We start from the raw sequence: 27,411 nt of genomic DNA, 5'->3' as shown, positions 1-27,411 counted from the left end.
ATATTATACTAGATCAAAGTTTAATTTACCAATTATCAAATTACTAAATCAATATTCAAAAAAATTGTATTTAATGTCTACTTTTAAGTTTTAACTATCAAATCACTCAATTACCGAACTCAAAATTTGAAAATCCAGAACCATATATCAATTTCGAAGAGCTTGGAGCTCTTAAAACCTACCTTTTCCCACTTCCGAGTTCTTCCTCCCTCTACATAACAGAAGAGAAAAAGCTGTGCCCATTTTGCTTTATAAACTCAATTTGCAGTCTTCCATTTCCAGTTTCTCCCGTAGAATCAATCTTCAATGTCTGCTTCAATCCAATTGGAAGAAGAGATTGAAGGAGACCAAATTGGCTCCAAAAATTATCGTTTCTCCAGAATCGGAACACCCGTCCCTATAAAATCCGGCGAAGATTCTTCCTTTGATATCGAAAATGAATGTCCTCCTTTGCAACCCTTAGTCGTCTCCGAACGCTTTCGCCTTCTCTTCGTTGCACACTCCAATGGTCAGTTTCTTTATAACTTGGTCTGACTATTCCACAGTGTACTACACAGCTCAGATGAATCACCTTAAGTTTTCTTTTTGACAGGGTTTTGTGTTGCGAGAACAAAGGAGGTTATGACATCTGCGGAAGAGATTAAAGAGAAAGGTACTGGTTCCTCTATACAGCAATTGAGTGTTGTAGATGTTGCTATCGGAAAAGTCTCCATACTTGCATTGTCTGGAGATGAATCCTTGCTTGCCGCTTGTGTTGGCAATAAAATCCATTTCTACCCTGTTAGCGCCCTTCTTTACAAGGTATTTTAATTTGCTTCCAAACTACAACTTTACATGGAACGTATTGCTTCTTTACAATGTATTTTAAATGTCTCTAGGGATATGGTCAGTGTATTTGAATACTTGTTCTTGACAGCAAGTAATTTGGATGCATTTTTGTTTTAACTTATTAATAAGGCATTGATGTATAAAAATAACTAATCAATTTAGCAGTAATGAAAATTTGATGCCCTTCAATCTTGTTTGTATTGCTAATTAATAGGACCAAACACCAGCCTTTTCTCATTCTCTCAATGATTCAAGTATCATCAAGGATATGCAATGGGCTAAAAAGGCAGAAAAGGTTTATGTTGTCCTCACAAGTGATGGAAAGTTGTATAGCGGGGTTGGTCAAAGCCCCATTAAAGAAGTTATGGACGATTGTGATGCTTGTATGTTTCCTTTATCCCTATTCCTCTTGATTATATTGAGGGCTTTGCTATCTGTGTTCTGTTGTATCTTTTGCTTATCTTTTTCCATAAAAGGTGCAGGAACTGTAAAGGTCTCTAGTAAATTGAGATAATACTATTTGAGCAGGTTTCTAATTCAGAAATTTCATAGAATTGATTGAACTTTTTCTGTCCATAGAATTCCATGTGGGGTTCTGATTCGATGAAGACATAAAGCTACTCTATACCTATGGTTATTTTATTTGCAAAATAACACCAATTGTGGGTTGATATATGTAAGCACACATGAGTGTGTTCCCCTTAGTTATACGAGCATACAAAAACACTTAAGAATATGTTTTCCTTAGTTATGTAGGGATTGGGGAGCCAATGAACTCCATGAAAACATTTATATCATTTATAGACTTCAATTACTCCAAGAACCCTAAGTTTGTCAAAGAACTTGACTGATTTGATCCCTCTTTACTAGATCAAATATTAATGGGTTGGGTGTTTTGCTTTTGTGTCTTATCAGATGTTTCTTCTATTTTTTCCCTGCTGCAGCTTGATTATTCTGGACTTAGGGCCAAACATTAGGAGTTCAGGAGCTATTCATTTTTTGTAACTCGACATACAACTTTTCGTTGTACTCCGCTTCTCCTAGTGTACTTGTCCATCTTTCTTTCATTACCTTACCAAGTCTTTGTGAAATAAATGTGATGAGATAAATTTCAGATATATTCATTTGGTTTTAGGGAGCCTCCACAAATGTCTTGTATGGTCTTGAATGAATTCAACCATAAATTGAGAGGAAAACCCGATAACATGTCGAGGTCTGAGTTTTTTATAATGACATGCAATTAACGGTGACCACCAATCTAGAAAAAGTTCTTGACACTTTCAATATCATTTCAGACATCTTTTTTTTTTTTTTTGCTTTAGCTCTTGATTGAAGTTCAAGTGGGAATTACATGTTCATATTTGTCTCCTAGTAGGACAGGCCTTTGGCCATAGGATTTGGGATCCTGATTCAAATTTTGACTCGAAATCAGCATTTTTTTAATGAAATCTGCACATATTTCAACTTCAGTGTCAAATCCTGAAGTCTCCAAAAAGTAGAATTAAATTCTAGGTTGAGATTTCAATTTTTTTTAATGTAAAAGTTGATTGTAAAGTTTATATTTTGTAAAAAGACACCATAGTTTGAAATTTTGCAAAAAGAATGCTCGATGTGAAGAGGTTATCCGTTCCATGTGTAAGGATTATATTAAAGAATAGCTAGTTACTACTATGGTTGACTAGTGGATCTTTGTAATATTATGTGTATTTAAAGTTTTAATAACATGTAATCGCAAGCATTTATTTATAAAAGGAACATGAAGATATTCCTATACCTTATTTATGAACTATAATCTGCTCCTTTGATAAGATTGTATAAGAGTTGGGGAAGCTATAGAAACGGTTTGGATTGACTTATTTTAGGTGCTTTTAAGCACTTCTGTAGTATTTGGCTAAAATAAAGAAGTGCTTTTAAGCACTTAAGTCAAAAATAAGCCAAAAGCTATAATCCCATCCAAAAAACTCTTAATATCTTCAAAATTGTAGGTCTTTTATGTTTATGGGGAAAAATACAACTTAAGAAATCCAAATTGCATGACCAAATAAAATTTCAACTTCAAATTAACATGATTTCAAATCACTGATATTTGAAATCATGTCCAAATGGGCTTTTAGTTCTTGTTGGAACTTCCCAGTTGAGTTCATCTTTGGATCACTGTCAATCAGGGATATATAGCATCTGCTTAAATAATTGTTACTCTCCTTCAGCTAATATTTTCCACCAATAAATCTATGTTTGTCAAACTTTGTACTTAACAAAATGTTTGCTTCAACTTTGCCCATTTTCCCACTGTTGCTATCTTTTCGTAACTCTTATTCACTGGTTGAAGGGCGGGGCCTAACCTTTGCTGGACTCATTCTCTATTAATTCCAATATCTTGTTAGCAATGTACGACCAACCTGCATCTTGGCTGTGTTCAGGTGTAATCAGTGACATCTCCCCCTGGCCACACCAATTATATTCTAATGAACTTTGCCTATCAAAAAACATAAAAAAGTAACTTCTTAAAAATAAAATGTCCAAAAACATAAAAAAATTCTAATGAACACTTCGTATATGCTGAAACTTTGTAATGTGTTGTACTCATTTAGTTGATTGCATTTTCTCCACGAATACATATCGTGCTCATTCTTATGAAGTGCTAAAATGAGGATTTTTCATATCAAGAACATATTGTTGTTGTCAACCGTTGGTCTACTAACAAAAATCTTCTTCTTTCCATCAGATCACACTTCACAATTGTCTATTAGGTTGAATGAGTCCTCTGGCCTAAAACTAAGTTTTTGTTTTTGTTTTTAACTCTAGTTGATTCAGTCGGTTAGCACTTCATGTCACCACATCACTAGGTTTTAGTTACAATTAAAATTCTTATCAGAGAAACATCGTTTGATGATAGTCAGAAACATCAGGGGAAATTCGGTTGCTGCAATCAAGAATTTTCATGAAACAGGTCTCTTTGAAAAAAGGCATAAATGCAACCTTTGTGGCTTTAATTCCCAAGAAGCTGGGAGCAGTGGAGCTAAATAATATTAGACCCATTAGCCTAATTGGGGGAGTCTGTAAGATCATTGCTAAACTATGGTCAGAGAGGTTCGGAAGGTCATTCACAGACAAGAGGACAGCAGATGACATTTATCAAGGGAAGGGATATTATGGATGCAATCCTAACTGCCAATGATTGTGTGGAAAGGAGACAAAAGCCTAAAGCCAGGTATCTTATGCAAACTGGATATCCAGAAAACATATGATCACTTGATCTTGAACTTTCTCATTCACATGCTGCAAAGAAGGGGTTTGGCACAAGATGGATGATGTGGATCAAACATTGCATCAGCACTGTAAGGTTCTCAGTTTTAATCAACAGGACTCCAGATGGTCTTTTTTCTTCTCAGAGGGGACTAAGGCAGGGAGATCCCCTATCTCCTTTCCTGTTTATTTAGCAATGGAAGGAATGAGCAACATGCTTAACAGAACAAAATTAAGGGGTTGGATAAAAGGATTCCAAGCAGGTGTGGAAGACAGTCAGGAGATAACACATCTCCAGTATGCTGCTGATGCTTTAGTTTTTTGTGAAGCAGAGAAGGAACAAATTCTGATGCTGAGGGTGATATTCATCATTTTTGAAGCAGTGTTCGGACTCCACATTAACTGGGAAAGAGTTTTATATACCCCATAATGAAGTAACTCAACTGGAGTTCCTGGCAGAGAAATTAGGTGGTAAAGTAGGTGAACCTCCAACCATTTACCTTGGCATGCCCCTGGGTGCCAAAAGCAAATCAAAAAGGGATTTGAATGGAGTGGGGGAGAAATGTGAAAAGAAGCTCAAATTGGAAGAGTCAATATTTGTCTAGCGGAGGTAGGTTGACTCTTATAAACAGTGTACTGGATGCACTTCCCTCCTGCATGATGTCCATTTTTCTAGTTCCTGCTAGTGTGATCAAGAGGCTGGATGCAACGAGAAGGAATTTTCTGTAGAAGGGTAGTGAATATAAGAAGAAGTTCCACCTGGTTAAATGGATGGAATTAACAGTGTGCAAGGGAAAATGAGATATGGGGATCAGAAATTTAAAGAAGCAAAATTAGAGTTTGATGATGAAGTGGCTATGGAAGTTACATCTAGTGAAGATATGCTATGGAAGATGTTTTTTTTTTCTTTTTCTGAGAATGGTAAAGTTGTATTCATCAGCAATGAGGGTATGCTGGCAACCAAACAAAAATTACAAGGCAAGTAGTCATGATTACAAATGTGGACTGGTCAAGCACGGAATCTGCACTTCAGAAGGCATCTGAAATGATTGGGATATGGAGAGTGTTTTTCATCTCGTCTTCTGTCTTCTTCACTCACTCCACCCTAATGGTTCCATCATCTACACCCCACCGATTCTGGTCTTCTTTAAATGGAAGAGTCATCAATAGATTCTCAATGTTGGCTAGATGACTATATTGATTTCTTACTCTCCGGTCTAACCTTTTTGCTTTTCGACACACCTCCTTATGATTTGATCATGCCATCTTAATTTTTTCATTAGATTCTTTTTACTCCCTTACCTGCAAATGTGACTCTTTTATTAAGTCAAAACACGTAAATTTTTATTGATTAGTGACAGTGAGATTCAGTTTAAAACTTTTCTTTTTTACCGTGTTGAATAATGTAATTAGCTGGATCACACGTTGACTAAGATTGAAGTGTCTAATAGGTAAATGCCTTAGTTGAGGTGTCTAAATGAAAAGTGGTAGCAACTTCAAGCGATCGTTTATGCGTTTTGCCCTTTTTATACTCCTCTGTCCCAATATATATTGCATATATTATTTTTTAGTCTGTCCTAAAAAAATGTTGTACTTCCTTATTTAGAAATAGTTTACTTTAAATTTCCCATTTTACCATCAATAAGATGATTATAGTCACACAAATGTCTATGACTTCTTTTAGACACAAGTTCCAAAAATCTTTCTTTCGCTCTTTAACTTCATACCCAGTCAAATACTGCCGCATAAATTGTGACATAGGGAGTGTTTTTTTTTTCTGCAGCAGTAGCTTCAATCACCTTTCTCTGTAGTTATCAGGCAGTATAGAGCAAGAATTATGAAGTGACTGATGGGTGTTTTCTTTTTTGCTTTTAGGAGGCAGGGGAATATGCTTGATAAGCTATAATTTCAAACTTTCAACTACTTCATGATCTGATTTACAAGTTACATCTATTGAATTTTATGTGTATTGAGCTTGTACTTATTTAGCTTCATTATGTTGTATAGTTGGGTGGAGTCCGGATGGTGAATTTATTGCCATAACAAGGAAGAATTTGGTTAGCATTCTATCATCAACGTTTGAGGAGAAGTTCAGCATATTACTATCATTTAAGTCGCTGCTTGATGATCTTAATGCCAAATACGTTATCAAAGGTATATTATATTTTTGTGCTTTTGGCATGTTATTTCAGGGTATTTCAGTGAGTTAAGTACAAACGAAATCTTTTCAAGTTTTAACTTATGCATCCAATTCTTGTATAATGCTCTTGCTTAATAGATTTCAGTAGTAAGCTTCTGCTATTATGTTGCTTTTTAGCTTCTTCTATTTAAAAAGAATTAGGTAAGAAACATCTGCAGGGAGATATAAGCGAATACTGAAAAAATCTTTCTAGTGGTTTAGGTTGTGAGATGAGCGAGGTCAATTGTTCATCTGAAAACTATTTAATTTTGCTAAATAGATATAATGCTTTAGGGGTGTCAAATGGGCGGATTGGGTTGAAATTGGAGATATTAAAATGGGTTGAAATAGAAATTGGGTTGGGTCATGACCCGCCAAAGTTTACTTTGGGCTCAAATGGGGTAAACATCTGGTTGGGTTATGACCCGCCCAATTTGACCCGCCCAATTTGACCCGCTTAATCTCAATAATTTTGACATATTGTTATTTAACTTTTTTTTTTTTTTTTTTGAGAATTGGTAAACATTGTATTCTATAGCATTAAGGATATGCTGGGGACCTTTAAAAAATCAGAAAAGAACAAAAAGCATAATACTTACAAGGATCCTAAGAATTCTAAAAGTTGATCAAAAAGTTGATCTGAATCCTCTAATCCTATCTCTTTACACCAAAAATATAGAGATACAATGCAATTCCATTTAACCTTGTTAATGGAATTGGATATATCTTCAAAATTCCTACTATGCCTCTCCTTCCACACTGTCCACCAAATGCAATGTGGAATCAAATTCCACCAGGTCTTCTGTCTCTTGCTACCTGCTCTCCTGATCCAACAACTAAGTAAATCAACTGTATGTTCGGGCATAGTCCATTTCACTTCTAAAAAGTTGAGAAACATGGACCGTATTTGTGCTGCGAAAGTACAATGTAAGAATAGGTGACGGGTAGTTTCCCCTGTCTTTCCACATAAAGAGCACCATGGAAGTATGATCTTTCTTTTCTTCCTCAAGACTTCATGTGTCAAGCATGCCTTTCTAATGACCAGCCAAGTAAAACATTTAACTTTTGTTGGTGCTGCAGTCCTCCAGATATTTTTCCATGAACTCTGGTATCTGCTACTTTGCGAGTTGCACTCCTTTTTATATGCCCTGCCAACTGTGAAGATCCCATCCTTACTGTGTGACCATCTAACAACATCCTTACTTTTATAACCACAATTTGAATTTCAACCCAAGAAAATAACAAAAATAATGGATAGATAAATCCTAGAAGATATAAAATAGATAGTAATTCATACCTTCAATATGAGAACATACATTACATTAATGCAAATAAAGAGTCTTATAATGGGTTGAAATTGGATATTAAATTGGACTCAATTAAAGATTCTTTAAAAATGGGTTAAGGCTTGAATGGGTTGAGATTGAACCCAATTCAAATTATCTTGAGCCCGTAGAATTCTGGGTGGGTTGGATGGGTTACCTATATTTGGGCTCATTTTGACACCCCTATAGTGCTTTTGTAATGAGGTTCTAGTTTCTCTAGATTTCTAGCTTTGTAGATCTGCTATTGCCATATAAATTTCTGATATAGGTGAGAGCTAACCTGTGTTTGGTTAAAGTTGTCTATTTATATGTTAAAATGTTGGACTTGTTTGAAAAGAAAGAAATATCCATTCTGTCCATTGCTACCTCCATCAATACAAATCCAAAAATGGGGTAGTTTTGAATTGGAACTTCTGTGAGGTGTGTCTACATGCGTGAAACACTTCACTGTTGAAGAGTCCTACATCAAATGAAAAAGGGATGGGCGGTCACCTTATATGGTCTTTGGGCAATCCTCCCCTCTTGAGCTAACATATCTTCATGAAGATTGCTGGATTCCTCATCTTTTAGTTCTTTATGTTTTCATCTACAAAGAAGTGGAGGAATAGTAATTTCTGCAGTGAAAATAGCTAAGAGGAATCATTAGGATCATCCTTTAATGACAGCTTTTTGAAAAAAGAGAGGTATTTTGGGTAAAAGAAAACATTCATAGAATTTAATTATTAAATGTGGAGTAAACTTTAAAAAACTAAAGAAGGGAAGATTAGTCAAATAACTAAATTTTTGCAATAGCTAATGAGTAGGCTAAATATTTTGTCCCTGAAGAGTCAAAATAAGGGAGGTGTGTAGAATATTTTAAATCACAAGCTAGGTAGTGCTATTGATGTTCTAAAATCTTATGCCATTTATGCTGTTATGATGTTTATTTACTTATCTTTCATGACCGTTTGTTACTTCTGTATTGTCCATAAGTATATTGCTACTATTGTTATAAATCTATATTATTTTTCCTGTACTGTCTGCAGTGTTTTGAATTTTTACTATTTGTAATGTCTTTTCACATTTTTGTATTTTTCTTATAGAGTTAATATTTGTGGGGTTTATGCCTTGCGCCTTAGGGCTTTTGCCGCACCCATGCTTGGTATAGCATCTCTCAGAGTCTCGCCTTTCTAACTTCAAACTGACTAAAATTTCAAAATTGTTGAAAAGCCTCCGCTTCTTGGTTGTTGTGAATGAATTTATGCCAATTCAGCATCAGTTAGTTAAATTTTCGTATCCATTAACCTATCTGTAGATGTATTATACGTTAACTGACTGTTGTTTCAATTAGTGGATGTTGTCAGATGGATTCGTCCTGATTGTATTATAATTGGATGTCTTCAAGTTAATGATGACAATGAAGAGGAGGAAAATTATGCGGTGCAAGTCATCACAAGTGAGAATGGAAGAATAACTAATGTAAGTGGATGATTTGAATTGCAGAGAATCTACTGTTGTATTTCATTGTTCATAATTTGATGTACGTTCTTTAGTAGCAGAGTTTGTTATAGTATGCGTCTGACATGTGGTACATTTTTAGAAATCTGAGGTGAGGGATTTGTCAAAATATCTCTTATGTAATTGGCTAGATGAGTACCTATAAGAAAAAAGTAATTGGCTAGATGAGCTTTTTCCTATTAGGCCTGTTATATTGTCAACTTGGGGTGATACAGTGAAGAAGGCCTTTGTGCAGTGTCTTTGCTGTTGCTGCTTCAGATAGATGAGCAAAAATGCCTTTTTTTGAAACTGAGACTGATATTTTTATTTTTTTTGAAACTGGAGCAAAGATGTCTTTTAAAATAGGGCTTGTCCCATTTTATGCTCAACACTTGGGGTTCTAGTATTTTAATGCCTTGATGGTGTTGGTATTATATTTATTTTTTAGCTGTGTGCTGATGGAGGAGTTTTATATAATAAAATTGGGTAGAAAACATCCATTTAAATCCTAACGGAGGCAAAAAATCACTAGGTGATTTCTTTCATCTGTCCAAGCCTTGATGGACATAGTTACCCTGTATCTGTTTTGGTGGGAAGTAGCAGGTACCCCGTGAAATTAGTTGAGGTGCACACAGGCTCTTGACACCACGAGTATAAAAAAAGGGTAGTAATTCCATGATTAATTTGCTTTTGACATTGTACTTGTGCTCCTCCATCAATTCACAACACTTTCATTCTATATAAATCTGAGCAATTTGGAGAGAATGGTGAGCATTACAGAGCTTTCCAAAAATTCTGAAGATCTCAAGGTTATATGTTATTTTTGGTGAAACATTACATAGCCTTTTCCTATACTAGACATTAGTTGTCCTAGAAAATCCTGGCATAGCTGCGGCCTTTTCCTGACATGATTTCAAGTTCAAATATGTCCATTGTTAAAACGGAAAGGTTACAACAAGGTCGGACCATGTCACCTAAAACTTTAGTTTATGATCAGTGATCATGAGTTTTTGTTTGTAGTATTGCCCATCTATACTGAGTGTTTAAAAGCAAAAAGGTTTGACAAATGAAGCAAGTACAAAGAGAAAATAGGAAGCTAAAACAGGATTCCAGACGCTCCCCTGCTTAAAGAAGATACATAAGAAAAAGAACACACAAAGCTCTTAGTTGTTTAGAAGAGCAAGAGAGTTCACATGCAGACACATCTGCAGCAACTTAGGTTCGAAGATCAGACACTTGGCGATGACCTTGACAGTCGAGACCATGCGGTGTTGATGCCCTTAATCTCCACCCTCAAGTGCTACTATAGTTGATAGAAAATACCCCAGAGGGAGTTAATGATTAAGATTTGTTTCCTTCAGGCAAAATCACATATCCCGATCTCGTAACAGTTTCTGTCGGAGTGAAGGGATTGTATTTTAATCTTGAGATTTGTTTCCGTTAGGTCTTCATTGAATTGTTAGAATGATTCCTTATGCTTGTACTGTAAGCAATTTATTACATGCTTACTTGCTATGTTTCTTCTTTTTCAGTTAAGTTATTTTTTCCCCTTTGCAGCTGTCAGCTAAGCCAGTTGTAAGGTCCTTTAGGGATGTATTTCTTGACTTCCGTTACGATGCAGTTCCTTCATGTAGTGGACCTCATCTCTTCTCGAGCTATTTGGATCAACAGTATGTATCGTTACTTTGCCTTTATGATAATTGATAGGTTTTCTGCATCTGGATTTTATTAAAGTGTTCCTTTCAAATTTCACTTTCCAGTGTTTTTGTTGTTCGCTGAGTAATGTAAATCACTTTTCAATTTTCTTTTCAATTCACAGTGTTTATATTCAGTTATCTCATCTTTTGTAAATGTTATCTTATACTTGAATTTCACTTTCCAGTGTCTTCTGTTGATTGCTGACTAATGTATATCACTTTCCAATTTTCTTTTCCACCTTCTACAAAAGGGGATTCTTGATCAAGTCTTCTTTGCTATTCAATTACAGTCAGCTGGCATTTGTGGCTAATAGGAAGAATTTGGATCAGCACATACTGCTGTTTGGATGGTCAATTGGTGATACAAAGAATGAAGCTGCAATTATTGAAATTTTGAATGATAATTGGTCTCCAAAGATTGAGGCTCATGGTGATCTAAGCTTTCTTTCAGTTTTACATTGCTTTGTTATGCTTGTCAAAATCCGTTTGCTTCTTTCTTTATACGAGCTTTCCTAAAACACTACAATATTTTGTCTTGGTTTCAGACATTGGTGATGATATCTTGATATTGGGACTTGCCATTGACAAAGTTTCCCAAAATGGGGAAATTAAACTATTGCTTGGTGAAGAAGAAAAAGAAGTTTCACCATGTTGCCTTCTCCTTTGTCTTACCAATGATGGAAGGCTTTCCATTTTTCATTTTGCTAGGTAATTCCCCAGCTATTTGAACCTATATGAGGTTATTTTTCAATGGTTTGAACTGATTTCTATGCCCGACATTGATAATCTTTTCTGAAGGCTATGAATGAATTTAATAAATGTCTTTGTAGTGCTACTGCTGCTTCAGTGTCACCTCAATCTACTGATTTTGAAGAGAAAAACAAGACTTATATAGTGGCATCATCACAAGATTTGCTAGTTGAATCTTCCAGTGCTAGGAAGCAAATCAACCACGTAGATTCAGGACTGCAACCCCATGAAATAGACAGAGGTCACAAAATTTTTTCCACAAGTGCTCAATCATCCGTTGCAGAGAAATTTAGCTCAGAAGAAGCGATTAAAACCACAAATCAGGTAAGCAAACCTCTCTCATTAGTGGGAAAGCTATAAGCAGCAAGAAGCAAAGATATCTTCTATGATAATTAATCTTGGCAGAGTCTGAACATTCTTTAACTTTTTGCAGAACCAAGGTGCAAATTTGAAGCAGTCTGCATCCAAAACATTTTTGTCTGTGGATGCTGGAGGTGTGAATAATTTTAGGACACAAGAAACTGAAAAAGTAGCTGAAGTTAAACCTGGTACAATTTCTTTCTCAGGAAGTTCCTTAGGTAATTTTTCCATCCGTTCAATTGGGCCAAGTGCTGGAACTGGCGGTGTCATGGAGTTACCTGTAAAGATAATGTCAACAGGTTTTTCTACTGCTTCATCACAGTCAAGCAAACTTCACATTTCTTCAAAAAGTGATGAAACACTTGCATCCACACCATTCAGTGGTGTTCCAAGAAGAAATTTTGATTCTCCTGATAAAAATTCTTCTAGCGCAAATGAGAAAGCTGGAACTTCAGTATCAATCAGTTCTTACAAGCAAAGAGCCATGGCGGGAGCTGGGAGTATTGGATCATCACCTGCTTTTCCAGGCTCAATGTTGCAATCACAGAAAGGTTTTCTGTCGGAGCCTTCGAAGCTGCACTTCACCAGGGAGACAAGTGAAGGAACTCCATTACAGCAATTCCATGATGTAAGTTTTATCTTGGATGAAATGTAAAGGTAGAGTGTGCTTGTGTGTGTGTCTTGTATCCTGTATCAACATGCTCACTTTTTCTTCAGTATCTTTTTCATTTATCATCATTTTTGGTTGGAATCTTAAATGCATTCTTTTATCTATTATGGGAAGTCTCCTCCCTGACCCATTTTTTCAGTCTGCCCTTTTGGTGTGATAGGATTTGTTAATTTCTCAACTTTTAGCAGTAAGCTAGTTTCCTCAATTTCTGCCAATATAGTTTTACTAATTGGTTATGCATAATTGAAACGATTAATATATTCTCAATTGAACCTGGATCTTCGTATATGCTAGCATATTCTCCTCCTATGATTAATTTGCGTCTTCCCAATTGTGTTTTTTTATCTTCCCCTATCCTGTGTAGCTTCTCGGATTTACATGGTGGGATGCATTTTCTGAATACATTGGGTATGTGTTGTTGTTGATCTGACGAGTATACTTGAAATTGCTTATATTTATGTAGTTTATCTGAACCTTTTCAACGAGGTACTGGAACATGGTTAATCATGTCATATTCTTCCTTTCCCTCAAGGTTGAAGAGATGGCCAGGAAATTGGATGATCTTCTAGAAGGTATAGAAGGTGAAGGTGGGTTTAGAGATGCTTCCATCCGTGCTCACAGCAGTTCAGTTTTGGCATTGGAGGAAGGTATAGAGAGTGTTTCAGAGAAATGCAGGATATGGAGAGTAAGCTTTCATATTTATTCTCTATCTCATCTGATATCTGGTATGATGCCACGTTTCTTAATGCCAATCCTTCCTATTCTCCCTGGCTTGCTGTTTTTTCCTGTAATTCCCCTTTATTATTTTTTTCATGAGTAACTTGTGGGTGGTTTATTCACTTAAACATAAAGTTTTTTTGTTAATCTTGCTATTAGTTGCATACATCTCAAAATTAAGTACTTCATCCAATAAAATATAATCATGAAAGTCCTAAACTGGATTGAACCTGGAACTCTGGCTTAAGATAGAAGGCACTGCTACTGTTGCTTTGTAGTAGTTGATGATCTTGCTTGCTTGTAATTTCTATCCACACTTAGAACCTTGTTTCATGAAAATTCTGTTGTTGCCTAGTTGGTAAAAGTTGATGCTAGATTGAAGGTGCTTGTTGCTCATGCTCTATTATTGCTATCGAAAGCTTAATTACACAAAATTCTGGATCTGTACGTTGGCTGTCTAGATATGTGCATTTTCTGAATTTGTAGAAATTTCCTCAGAGATGTTTTGCTCACAGAAAACAGAATTTCTATAGGTTCTGCTAATGTACTGTTCAAAATCTCTTTTAACTAGTTGCAAAATCTGTACTGATAAGTTTGCCTTATCAACTCTCAATGGTATTCAATCATCGATTGGTCCTCATTTTGGACATCCATTTTTTGGTAAAACATAACTGCTACATATAGAGCAGAATTACAACTTGTACCAATAACCAATGTCCAAATTGAAACGTATTGAACATTCTTTCAAAAGATTATGGTCATAAAAAATTAGTTCCAGCTATAAAATAGGAAACAAGTAACAATTACCAATCTCAAAAAAAAATAATAGGAAACAAGTCAAGTTTTGGGAAGAAAACTTAGTATGGTTGCAAAGGAATTGAATAAGTCACAAATGGATGAGGACTACTACTTTAATCAATATGTTGTGAAAATTCTCTTGATATTGTGGTTATGCATCTCCCTCCCCTCTCCATAGAAGTTTGTCTCTTCTTACTCCTTTACTTCCTCCTTGGGTGCTCTCTTTTCCCTTGATATTCTCCCTAATAGTCTCTAAAACAGGAAAAAGGAGTATATGAAAGGAATTGAAGCCCATAAAACCAAATTTGAGATACCTGTGGTGAATGATTTGTCTACTTTCAAACTCTTCTTCCTTTTTTTTTTTTTTAGTAAGAAAGAAGGCAATTGTTCTCGAGTGCATCCTCTTGTTATTTGAGTTTAGTGTTTTGTCAATCAGCAAGCGCTAGTCATTATCCAAGTTGAGCAGAATCTTCGTCAATTGGAGAAAGTTTCAGAAGCCTCTGTGCAATAAATGGATGGATTGTCTGTGTATTTTCGCTTCCTACCAGAATTACAGCTGCATGAGTTTTAGAATTTTTTCTTCTTCTAATTGCAGGCAGTAATGGATAAGCAACTTGGGGAGGTCCAGCTTCTGCTTGATAAGACGGTACAAGGTATATATCCCTGATCCTGTCCACTAAATTAAATAGGCTGACTTGTTATTCCCATGTTCTCCTATTTATTGTTAATCATTTATTTGATGTAGACATCAGAATCACGACAAAGAATTGATGAAGCATTAACAAGACAAATTAATAAAACGTTCTTCTTACTCCTATTGTGTGTTAAATCATTACAAGATCTGGAAATGAAGTGTTACACTTCTAAAAAGTTGTGAATTGTCATCTTTACATTTCAATTTACACCTCATAAAGTTGGGAAGTCGCTGACGTTACCTTTGTCAAAAAAAAAGTTGGGAAGTCGCTGTCTTGCGCGGACTTTCTTCTTGCTTCATGCCATGTCTATGACTGAGTGGATAGAAGCTAAATTGATCGGACTCGGGTGTGGATGTCTAATACTGATGCAGATCTAGAGGTGAGATCATTGATGATCTAAATTTTAAGATTTAGGGATATGGATTTAGGTACGTATGCAGGTGCAGGGATTTGACTAAAAATAATTCAAGTATCTAAAAATAGAGTTATATGACTAAATTATGAGACATTACGTGGAAAACTTACATGGTATTCCGGGGAAAAAATAGAAGAGAATCCCATAAGGTGATAAAAGGAAAAGTACTGACTAAAAAATTTCTATATACATGCTATCCCAATTTCTTCAATTTCACCGTAGTTTATTTTAAAATACAAAATTCATTGCATCTGTGCCAGATTTCTCCGTCGATTTTGGTCAAAGTACCAAATTCGGTTGACTAAATCTGGACACAGATCCCACACCCACGCCCACACCCACGTTGTGTCGGCACGGGCGTAGCACCAAAAGTGAAGAGTCCGAACAACTTAGGATAGAAGAACCAAATTCAGTTGAAGTATAAACAGATTTTGTCTCAAGTTGTGGAGGAAAAAGTCAATTGGTGCCATCAAATTTGCAAATCACAAGTTTGATAATTGTAATGGTATGCGAGATTTTTGCCGTGCGTCCATGAAGGGTTTTCCATGATCTAATTTCTTGTTGCTTAGGTATTCCCTCTATAAGTCAGATGTATATTCTCTTCCGTGCTTTATCAACGCTGGTCGGATTATGTAGAGATAAATTCTGTCATGCTTGTTTGCAAGCATTGAATTAGTGGGATTTCACTGGGTATGTTGTTGTTCTATTCCTGTCTTTGCTAGGTGGGTTATGTAGGAAGAAACCGATAGAGCAGGCTTCTTGAAAGCTGTGTCTTTGTTAAGGATCTCAGTTTGGCTAAACTTGACCGATTAACCACTGTAGTCGGGCACAAAATGCTGCAGTCCATCATTGAGACTCGTATTTGTATGAGTTAAATGTGGTTGAGATTTTGATCTTGGTGTCTTAATTTCTCTGCCAGCTATTTTAAATGCTTTTTCTAGACTTAAGTAAGCACTATACGTATCATGATTTTTCTTAAAAAAAAAGGCATCATTATTTAAACTAGTTAGGAATGTTAATGAAGTAGGGTTTGGTTTTGAATAACCCACATGCTCCACCATGCAGAATACTTCCTTTCTTTTTATTTATCAGTTCTCCCTCGTATTTTCAGTTTTAACCTTATTTGCCAAGGTAATATTCTGAAGATTATTGTTTACATTAAAAGATCAAATTTCATGTGGAGTTTTTGCTCCTTATTTTCTTCCTCCGGAGAAAAGGTACTGCTTTTCTGTGGGTAAGTTAGAGGGAACTTCTAGAAAAAACAGAAATCAGAGATGATATAATTCTGAAAGTTTGGTGTGTTTGCAGAACAATGTCTTTTTTGTATACCTTGTATGAGACTATGAGGTCATGTATTGCCACTCTCCATAAATCAGCCAGGCAAAAACGGAGAATGCATCAATATTACAGTCTACAGAAATTGTGCATTCTTGATGTACAGGGTGAGAAACTGTGAAATCTAACTGTTTGAGAATTTGAAAATCTTTACTAGGGATGGCAATGGGGCAGAGAGGGGCGAGTTAGGGCAATGCAGGGCGGGTGTGGGGAAATATAAATGCAGGGTAGGGAGGGCTGGGGCTGGTGGTAGCTGGTTATAACAATATTTATAAAACATTATGCCGGCGCGGAATTTGCGGGTTGGAGTAATCCAATCTAAATAGACCCACGTCTTTGAACTAAAACCTAATTACTGTAAACCAAAATTTCAACTTTCTTCCATTCTGCGTCTCTCAGAAAGTCACCCAAGGTTCTTTTCCCACATCTGATGCAAAATACCTTAGATAGGTGATTTCAACAATTTAAAATAACCAAATATGGTGAAGGTTAAAGAGTATTTTTCTTGAAAGTCATTCATATAACATTATCCGTTATTAAATTTCTAAAATTAAATTGGAGGCGCTAGTAGTTTGTTGAGGCAGTTGAGATATCATAGTTTCTTCTGTGAGTATGGACTGTTCTTAGATGTAGTTGTCGATTTCGTAGTACTTGTGTATTTCGGCCTTGAATTTCTACCTAATATAGTACTTTTGTGCTTTTATTTGTCAATGTAGCATTAGTTCTATCCAAGAACCCAATTGTATTAGTTTTGGTCCTGGTTAACTTAAACAACCAGTTGTATTAGTTTAGCAAACTGCAAGAGTCCAAGAACCTCATATCCCCCCTAAATATAATAGAAATGATAATGAGACGTAGATTTTCTTTAATGACTCAAATTCTTTGTGCAAACTGAGATTATTTTTATGCCCTAAAACCCTTCATTCGCCAAGTTTAGTTACCTTAGACCATCTCCAACCCAACACTTTTTTTATACCAAATCCTATTTTGGTGTAAAATTTGATGTTTGGGGAACAACCCAACACTGTGTGACTAGTGTCTTCTTCAACACCAAATCACTTTTTCATTATTTTATTATTATAAGTCCCTAGTATACTTAATTATTTTTTATGTAATATCCTTATAATATTTATTTCAAATCTTAAATTTAGTATATTATACTGCACAACATCATAGTTGCGGATGAATGTGATCTTAATGCACCAATTCAAGATGCGTGGGAAAGTCCAACTCCAACGGTAGAAATGACAGTAGATGAAAATTATCGATTTGAACAATTTTTAACTCGACACAAAAACTAAGGGCAAAGATGCTCATTTTGAACTTCGTAGTGGATTAATAGAGCATTTATGAGAGCAACGTACTAATCTTGGATGTTGAATATTTATGTAGAAAATAAAATAAATTTTATAATTATGTAATATTTATTTAATTGTATTTCATCAATGATTTCACTTTTATTCATATTATCCATTAATATGTATAATGTATAACATTTATATTATTTTAAAAAAATTGTAATATCAAATAGTTTTATATTAAATGATTGTATTAGAAAAGAATGTCAATTATATTGGGTGAAAATAAGAAGAAAATATTTGTTTTATGAAATAAAAAAATATAAATGAAATATAAAATATAATAATATAATACTGAAGAGAGAGAAAAATATAAAAGAATATTCTTTTTAGTGAAATTTAATGTAGTGGGTTGGAGTTGACACTATTTTAGTGTAAAATTTTGTGCTATGGGTTGGAGATACCCTTAGAGAGGGGTGTCAAATAGGTGGATTGTGCGGGCAAGTAAAAATGAGGAGAGTTGATAAACAATTATGACTCAACCTATTGAAAGTTTATTGGGTAAAGATGAGTTGGATCAATCTAGACTTCTTTTGATGACCGTGGTGTCCATGCCAGCTTTCGCACACCTTGACTAATTCCACGGGATACTTGCTACCTCCCACCAGCACGGGTACCAAGTAACTCTGTCCACCAAGGCTAGGACAGAAGGGAAGAATCACTTAGTGTTTTTTGTCTCCACTGAGTTTTGAATGTGAGGCCTCAGGGTTCTCAACCACTTCATTGACCACTGGGTTCTCAATCACTAAAGTGGTTTTGGGCTGTTGGAGCTTAAAAACCATTATAACAATAGCACAATCACTGCATTTATTTGAAAAAAACTGCTTGTGATCTAAGACATTAGGTGAATTGCCTGTTCAATTTAATAACCATATAAGTGATAGCTACTAGTTGAGGATTGGTTTAAGACTTGTTAGAGAATTAATATTATTATTATTATAATTACGTTGCCAGCACAAGCTCATATATATGTTACTCCTTATGTCCCAATTTATCAATTTATGTGACACAGATGGAATATGGAGAGTCAACCAAATTGTGTATGGTTTTAAATATTTTAAGTTGTTAATTATTGTGATTTATAGTATTTTTTACATAATTTTCAGATAATATATGTCATTCTCTCTGTCCCAATTTATGTGGCATTATAAAATTTCGAGAATCAACCGATTTTTTATGTGTCTTAAATATGGTTTATAGTACTTTTTTTCGTAATTTTTGAATATATAACAGACTAAAAAGAAAAGTAAGACGGAGAAAGTATTGAATTTCCCTCGGCTAGAAGTAGACATGTCGAGGGACAGCGGCCACTTATTAGTAACAAAATGATATATATAACTTATTTTTCACTTTTATTTTATTTAGTCTGATGATGATATGAAATGACAAAAAGTGGAGATTCATATAGTCAATCCCAACTTATTTGGGTCTGAGGCGTAATTATTATTGTTGATGACAATGATGTCATCATTATGATATATTATGTATCCTCTTTTTTAAAAATAATTATTTTCATTTTTTTATTTCCAGTTTTGGCAAGGAAAGTATACATGGAAGAAATATTTAAGCAAGCTACTGATGAACGGTATTGGAATCTCTGGAATCGCCAGAAATTATGTTCTGAGCTGGAGTTAAAAAGGCAACATGTACACGAAGTTAATAAGGTGCCATCAGAATGATCAATGTTAATGCTTTTGTTCCTTCCCTTCCTAATGTTTTCCTCATCACTTCTGATTTTCTACTTTTCATAGAGCTTAACCAGCCAGCTGATTGAATTGGAGAGACATTTCAACACTCTCGAGTTGAATAAGTTTGGTGACACTGACAGGATACAAACAAGTAAAAGAGGTTTCCAGAGCAGGCCTGGACAACCCAGGTATTGGTGTTCTCCTGTTCTCTTTGTCTACACAATTAGGTCTATCTTAGTTATGATTGTCTACTTTTTGCAAACACTTCAATATCATTGCATGTATTGCTTCTAACTTTCTTTTCGTGAGAAGAACAAATTTGCTTCTCCAACCTGCATTCCCTCTGTACCAGAACCTTGTTTTTCTCATCTTTAATGATTAAAGTTAGGGTGAATGTTGGAGCTATTTGCATTTCAGGAATTTTCAGTCCTTGCACAATTTACGTAATACAATGACTACACAGCTAGTAGTAGCAGAGCAGCTTTCTGAAAGTCTCTCGAAACTAATGACTGATTTGAGCATAGATTCTCCTGCAAAAGGTCAGAATATGAGGAAGGAATTGTTTGAAACAATTGGTTTATCCTATGATGGTGCTTCTTACAAGTCTCCAGCTAGGGAAAAGGCTGAAAATACACCTTTTAACAAGGAATTATCAGTCTTTCTTGCTGTTAAAGAACGATCCAGGAGAAAGAAGCCAAGTCCTGTGAAGAGCTCTGAACCAGAGACAGCTAGGAGACGCCGTGACTCACTTGATCGGGTAATATTCCAACCTTCTCTTGAGATGCTGATAAAATTTCCATTTCCAACTTGACACCTGGAACACCTTTAGGTGGGACACTGCTTTATTGCATAAAACATCATATTTCAATATGAATAGTTGTTGCTATTATTTATTGCTGATCTGACTACTTTAAAACTTCATTACTTCACTTGTTGTGCACATGAGGGAGTGAATTTTAACACAATGTGTTGTATAGTTGTGTAGTATTAGACAAGGTCCTAGGCCCTGACGGATTTACGTTGTTTTTTTTTCCAAAATTGTTGGAGTACAGCTAATAGTGATATTATTCAGACTATCAATGAGTTCCAGGAAAGAGGGGAGTTTGAGAGGAGCTTAAGTGTTTTATTCATCGGCATTACCCCTAAACGGGAGGGAGCTACGAGCATCGGGGACTATAGACCTATTAGTTTCTAAGGTGCTTTCTAGTAGACTTAAGAAGGTCTTGAATAAAGTCTGTTTCATCTTTACAAAATGCTTTTGTGGAAGGTAGGAAGATCTTGGATGCAACTTGGGTGGCAAACAAAGTGGTATATTCGAGAAAGAAGCACAGTGTACGAAGAGTGTTGGCAAGCTAGATCTTGGAAAGGTTTATGACTATGTAAACTGAAAGTTCCCTGATTTCATTATGAGCTTTTGTATTTCTTCGGTGTGCTACTCAGTGTTGGTACCATTATATAGACCACAACACCTTGTCACATTTCAGACACGCATTATCTTATGCAGTTGACATCCCTGAACTGCAAGGCCAATTTGAATTCAAAAACAAGTGTAACTTATCTTGCTGACAATGCCACAAACGGCTGGAAATCATGGAACTTCCCTACTGTCGACGCATGTGCGTGGCACACGCAGGCGACCTTCAAATCTGGCACCAAAATGCCTACTCTGGCGCCCAGCTTCATGCCTTGCCCGCGTGCCTGCATTGTGCGCAGGTTCTCCAGTTGTTATAGGGTCAACTTTTCCTGGGTCAATGCCACAAAGAAGTCATGTACCTATGACTCCGGTTGAATCTGTCGGATAGGCTAAAGATATACCCCACCTTCCATGTGAGTTTTCTGAAGTCATTTCATGAAGATGCTGGGGATCCAGCAAGGTCGGCATCCAGACGTGCCCTTCCTGTTGTGCGGAAGCACTATGAGGAAGAGATTGAGAAGATCTTGGATCACCAGACTTTGGGTCATAGCAAAAAGAATCAGCGCATAGAATTTCTGGTGGGCAAACCAGTGTGTGATTTTACTTGGGAGAGAGGACCATAATTGTGGCAGTTTGAAGACGAAGTCAAGGCGTACATAGATTCTGCCTCGACGACGACGAGCTCATATAGTGGGGGAGGTTTGTTAGACACTTTAGCTTGATGGCTAGGGATTTACATGATTAACTTGCCATGATCAAATGACTTCGGTTAAGATCAAGTTTACTTGAGGCAAGACTGCCGGCAGGTCATGACAAGACCTTGACGGTGGTGTGAATAAGGCATGACAAGGGCTGCTCTAGGCAAGGCTATGGTCGTGGCTGAGACAAGTTTGTGGACTATGACCTGGACCATCACACACTGGTTTGCCCTTCCATTGAACCAGAAGTTCTATCCGCCGATTCTTCTTGCTATGACCCAAAGTCCGGTGATCCAAGATCTTCTCAATCTCTCCCTCATATTGCTACTGCACAACAGGAGGGGCACGTCTGGATGCCAACCTTGCTGGATCCCTAGCATCTTCATGAAATGACTTCAGAAAACTCAAATGGAAGGTGGGGTGTATCTTTAGCCTACAGACAAATTCAGCCGGAGTAATACAAAGTTGTGTGGACTATGACCTGGGAAAGGCAGACGGCTAAGGGGATTGGGTACCAATTACAAGTTGTGTGGTGCAGAACCTGCACACATGGCATGTGCGAAGCGAGGCGCTAGAGTGGGCATTCGGGACCAGATTTGAAGGCTAACTACGTGTGCCGTGCACATGGTTCGGATGTTGGGTAGTTTTTTAGTTTCCAGACGTTTATGCTACAGGATTAGTTAGACTTGTATCATGAATTGGCCTGGTAGTTGGGGGACCCCCAACTGCATAGAGGATAAGACATGTGCCTGGCGTGTGACAAGCGGTTATGGCCTATTTGATGTCACAGGCCAGATTTGGCTTTGTTGGCTGAACTTTGCAAGGCTGAGTTTTGTGTGTTTCTTTTGGCACAAGTTAAAATATAAAGTTGGGAAGCGATTCTTGTACGTGCCTTATGTTGTGATTTCATATGCCATAGATAATCTGAGTGTTGAACCAAACTGATGGAAAAAGAAGAGGGCTAAGTCGAGGTGCATGACTGCCGTGTGGAGTCAAATGAGGAAAAGTTGACCCATAACAACTGGAGAACCTATGCACAAGGCAGGCATGTGAGCAAGACGCGAAGTTGGGAGCCAGAGTGTGCATTTGGCGCCAGATTTGAAGGTTGCCGCCTGCGTGTGCCGTGCACATGCCTCGGCAGTTGGGTAGTTCCTTGATTTCCAGCCGTTTGTGGTATTATCTGCATGATTAGTTAGACCTGTATTTTGAATTTTGAATTTTGAATTAGCCCAACAGTTGGGGGATGTCAGATGCATAGGATAAGACATGTGTCTGACATGTAACAAGGTCGTTGTGGCCTATTTAATGACACATGCAGACTTGTCACAAGTCAGATTTGGCTTGACTGGGCACAAAATTTAAGAAATATGGAAGACTTTGATATGTTTCAAAACCACCCTTCAAATAAATGAATTATTAATAAAAGAGTACACCTTTGTGGACTTTTTGCCAATAAGTGGGACCCAACATGGGTAAAATGTTGATAAGTGTCATCAAACATCTGTCAAATAAGGAAATATGTCATTCCTTTTGGGACCGACTAAAAAGGAAAGTGTGTCACATAAATTTGGGACATAAGGATTAAGGAGTACATATTTTGGAACAAAAAGAAAGACAGAACATTTTGGGCTTTGTAGTACTACACATAACCTGTAGGGAATTGCAGGGCCTTCACTGGGTTGTTGGAAGTGGGTATTATCTTAAACTTGGGATGATAATCTAAGAGTAATTGGTTTAAAGTAGGTACTGTCAGTGACATCTTCAGCAATTAGCGAGTACAATGGTATATGCACTTGCAATTATTTTGCAAAGCAAAAGAAAGACAAAAGTAGTCGGGAAATCTGAATACTAGATTACATAGTAAAGCACGAAAGTAAAAATAGTTATGTTTTGCTGACTGTTAATCCATTGAGTAAATTATGCAGATTTGTGTGGAGTATGTAGTTGGGAACGTGCAATTAAGAGGACAAACTTAAGCATCTATTCAAATTGTTGTTCCAATTGGAAAATAATATTGTTGTCTTATTTTTCAAAGACGTGGAGCTTCATTATTCCTTGTGCTAAAGTTTCCCTTGTCGCATTCCTTATATTAGTACCATCAGAACTATACTTGGTATTTAGCATTTTCATGTCTAGATAATCAAGTGGTAGTTTTATCATTCATTTTGTTTTAAGCTTAACTTGCAGTATCTTTTTTGACCTTTTGGCAGAATTGGGCAAGCTTCGAAACTCCCAAAACAACTGTGAAAAGGATTGTTCTTCAAGAAGATCGCCAGAAGGAAACTTCAAATAAGTCATCTTTGTCACTGGATAAGAAACATCACCAGTCTAGGATGCGCGAGAGATCAGCGACTGCTCAATCAAATATCTTTAATGCCTCTTCCACCTCTCCACAGCAAGTTAGAAGCAAAGGTTCCCAACCTAAACCAATAAATATGCTGAATGTGTGCTCAGTAAATGGATGTAATGTATTTTGCTAAAATATATGTAGGTCTTCATGATATACCAGCAAAACAGTCCACTAAAAATTCTTTTTTCCAATGGGCAGATGTACTTCCAAGACATGCAGCTGAAACGCCACCAATGATTTCTCCAGTATCTTTACTGCAGCATGAGTCACAGTTGACTGCAGTCACTAGCCAATATGGTTTAGTAGATACTCACAATCTTGCTACGACAAGATCAGGCAGAAGCACAATACCACTTAAAGATATTGTGCAAACAGGTGGACCAGGGGCCATTCAGCAATCAGGGAACAGAATGCAGCAGCCAAACTCATCAGGTCCTCCTGCACAGACATTGGCCCCAATCAAGTTTACAATTGAGACTTCAAATGCTGATGGTAAACCTGGAATCACCAAACCTGTCAGAGATTGGAAAAATGCACCGGTGACTAGTGGAAGCACACAGTTTGAATCTAACAGTAGTCTTAACTATTCTTTACCAACTGCTGCTGCTGCTAATTCTGCCTTCACTCTGTCTGCGAAGGTTATACACTCAGAAGTTGTGAATAAAAGCCAAGGTAGTGAGATATCATTATCTGCCCAAGAATCAACACATAGTTCCTCTTCGCATGCAAAAATCATGCCGTCAGCATCTTTGTCTTCTTCACAAGAGCCAATGTTGTCACCAATATCATCCACGTGGACATCATTCGAATCCATTTCTAAAGCCAGTATAGGTTCTAATCAAAAGATCTCTCAATCATCAGTAGCTTCTCTGACGCAGTCTTCATCTCTTCCAAGCACTCAAAAATTGGATTCCTTACCTATTACACCTTCTTCAGATAGTACAAGGTCTGAGTCCCCAACAATCCTGTCTCGACCTTTGGTTGCCATACTTGATAAAAAGGCTGATACAGATTCCGATAGACCAGCTTCACTTGCGAATCTAAGTACGAAGATAGATACACCACAAGATCCAGCTTCACAGCCTGTGGTATCTTTCAGTGTGTCTAACTTACAAGCTGGACCTTTGGTCCAATCAAATTCCACAAATGAACAGTCAGCCAGTTTGAAATCTGCAAGTCAGGTCCATCCTCGTGGGGAATCAAGTCAAGTCTCAAATGTTGGTTTGAATTCTATACCTGGACAGCCATTTTCTGGTTCTGCCATTCCACCATCAGTGAAGAGTGGTTGTTCAGATGTTGTCACCCATGAGGATGAGATGGAAGAGGAAGCTCCTGAGAATAATCAGATGACGGAGAATGCTCTGGGTAACTTGGCTGGGTTTGGTATTGGATCTGCTGCTACTCCAGTTTCTACAAAACCTAATCCATTTGGTGTTGTGTCACCGAATAAAGCTTCATCTCCAGCAAACTCCTTATTTACAAGTACAGCTTCAAGCAGTGAGTTATTTCGACCAGCGTCATTTAGTTTTCAACCAATACAGCCACCTCAACCATCAGCACCTGCAAATTTTGGTGCCTTTCCTGGTAGCTTCTGCCTCACTTCCACGAGTCAGGCTCCAGCAGTGAGTGGGTTTGGCCAGCCGGCTCAGGTTGGACAAGGGCAGCATGCTTTAGGTTCGGTTCTTGGTACTTTTGGACAATCAAGGCAGCTTGGTGCTGGAATACCTGGAACTGGTGTGGGATCTGCAAGCTCTTTTGGGGGAGGTTTTATGAGCAATAGCTCTGCTGGTGGTTTCGGAGGTGGGTTTTCTGGAGTTTCTTCTACTGGTGGAGGGTTTTCCAGTCTGAGTTCTGGTGGTGTTGGATTTGGTGCTTCTGCTGCACCCAGTGGTGGATTTGCAGCTGCTGCCACAGGTGCTGGTGGATTTGCAGCCGCTGCCACATCTGCTGGTGGATTTGGAGCTGCTGCCACATCTGCTGGTGGATTTGGAGTTGCTGCTGCAGCTGGTGGTGGATTTGCCGCTCCAACTGCTGGTGGTTCAGGCTTTTCAGGTATGTAGCTCTGCTATATTTCGACCAAATCAGTCCTATTTGATTGACATTTAAGTGAAATGTGAAGTTTTAAAGCAACAAAGAGAAGTGAGTCCATTCTTAATTATGAAGAATCTTGTGAAAAAATGATGAAACTGTTATGACGGTGTTTTTCTTTTGGAAAGTGACTGAGGAGTATTGTTCTCACACACACAAGATACTGTGCGACTCAAATGATTTGAAATATTATCTATAATATTTGATATAGGTTACTTAACATGGTAATGATACGCTTGTTGACTTGATTTCTTCTGTTCTGCTAAATTTTGAAGGTGGTGGTTTTGGAGCTTTTAGCAGCCAACAAAGTGGTGGTAGTGGCTTCCCTGCATTCGGTGGGAGTTCAGCTACTGCAAGACCACCTTCTCAACTCTTCACGCAGATGAGGAAGTAGTTCCATGCACACAAATTTTGAAAAGAAAATTCTTAGGAAAGAAACAAAGGGGTAAATGGATGATGTGATAGATGTTTTACTTGTAGATTGTTGTATTCTGGTTCAGTTCACTTTTATGTAATGAAGTTAGTTAATCCGTGTTATTATTAGTTGTGGATGAAGCCTAGTAATGGGACCGACTCAAAAGTGTTTCCTCTTTGCATTCTTTGTTGTGTATTTCATGTTACTTGTGCACTTGGCGAGTTGGAGCAACTGAACTTATCATACAGCTTTATTCATGTCTATCCTTCTCTCTATCTGGTTTGAGACTCTGGAAACTCCCCTTTTCCCACTGCATTATCCCTTCTCTATCCCTCCTTTGGTTGGTACCTTAGATTCAATAAAACGTTCTTTCCTTGGTTCTTTGGGGGTTTGCTCGAAGTGTAGAATTATAAAAGAAAATTTCATAAATGTCAAGTAATATATGAGTAGATTTTAGGTTGTGTAGAGCTCTCAATCAAGTTTTGTTGCAAAATTGTGATGAGACTGATGTGTCAAAGCTCTATAGACTTAATATGGCTCTTTAGACTTGTAAGAGGGTGTTAACTGTTATCTAAAAGGCAGAGATTCAAGATAAAATTTGAGTTTCTAGGAGCAGGAGATGAGCTCAGTGGAGAAGCTTTTGTTTTTCAGGTAGGTGGAAGAAAAGACATAAGATGAATAAGAGAATCTCAGTAGTAACTCTGCAGTATATTCAATTCATGATTCGACAGAAATGAGAAACAAACTAATTTGCTATTGACTTCTAACTAATTGAACAACCTGTAACTAATTGTTGATATGACAAAGCTAACTAACTAGACCAACTATTTCATTTCTGTGTAGCACAGGGTTCCCAAAAAAATTGAAGGTGACAAACATGTTTAGCTACAAATTTATACAAACTCAACT

General features: G+C 37.0%; 1 protein-coding gene across 3 annotated transcripts; it reads left to right on the top strand.

Moving 5' to 3' along the window:
* Positions 1-237: 237 nt before the first annotated feature.
* On the top strand, positions 238-26,747 carry LOC125834549 (nuclear pore complex protein NUP214). 3 transcript variants are annotated; one of them, XM_049513677.1, is made up of 19 exons: positions 238-508; positions 593-801; positions 1,043-1,211; positions 6,082-6,228; positions 8,909-9,036; positions 10,612-10,724; positions 11,042-11,181; positions 11,297-11,459; positions 11,582-11,825; positions 11,935-12,079; positions 12,161-12,489; positions 13,064-13,216; positions 14,642-14,699; positions 19,380-19,513; positions 19,601-19,725; positions 19,955-20,294; positions 23,860-24,061; positions 24,198-26,051; positions 26,363-26,747. In XM_049513677.1, exons 1-19 carry the CDS (start codon positions 307-309, stop codon positions 26,479-26,481), a joined length of 4,974 nt encoding a protein of 1,657 aa, XP_049369634.1. In that variant the 5' UTR covers positions 238-306; the 3' UTR covers positions 26,482-26,747. The 3 variants fall into 3 exon arrangements, with proteins under 3 accessions (XP_049369634.1, XP_049369632.1, XP_049369631.1); XM_049513675.1 differs by having other exon boundaries at positions 11,935-12,489; positions 24,198-25,968; positions 25,999-26,051; XM_049513674.1 differs by having other exon boundaries at positions 11,935-12,489.
* The last annotated feature ends 664 nt before the right edge of the window (positions 26,748-27,411 follow it).

Source organism: Solanum verrucosum, unplaced genomic scaffold (genome assembly GCF_900185275.1).
Source record: "Solanum verrucosum unplaced genomic scaffold, falcon-dt-bn FXZP01000287.1, whole genome shotgun sequence".
NCBI classification, from domain to species: domain Eukaryota; kingdom Viridiplantae; phylum Streptophyta; class Magnoliopsida; order Solanales; family Solanaceae; genus Solanum; species Solanum verrucosum.
This window is presented reverse-complemented; position numbering and strand designations above follow the sequence as displayed.

Coding starts and splice junctions, on each gene's coding strand:
- LOC125834549 (XM_049513674.1), top strand. CDS start 307: ATGTCTGCTTCAATCCAATTGGAAGAAGAGATTGAAGGAGACCAAATT. Junction 1,212..6,081: donor TATGGACGATTGTGATGCTT/GTATGTTTCCTT, acceptor TATGTTGTATAG/TTGGGTGGAGTCCGGATGGT. Junction 20,295..23,859: donor GCCGTGACTCACTTGATCGG/GTAATATTCCAA, acceptor ACCTTTTGGCAG/AATTGGGCAAGCTTCGAAAC.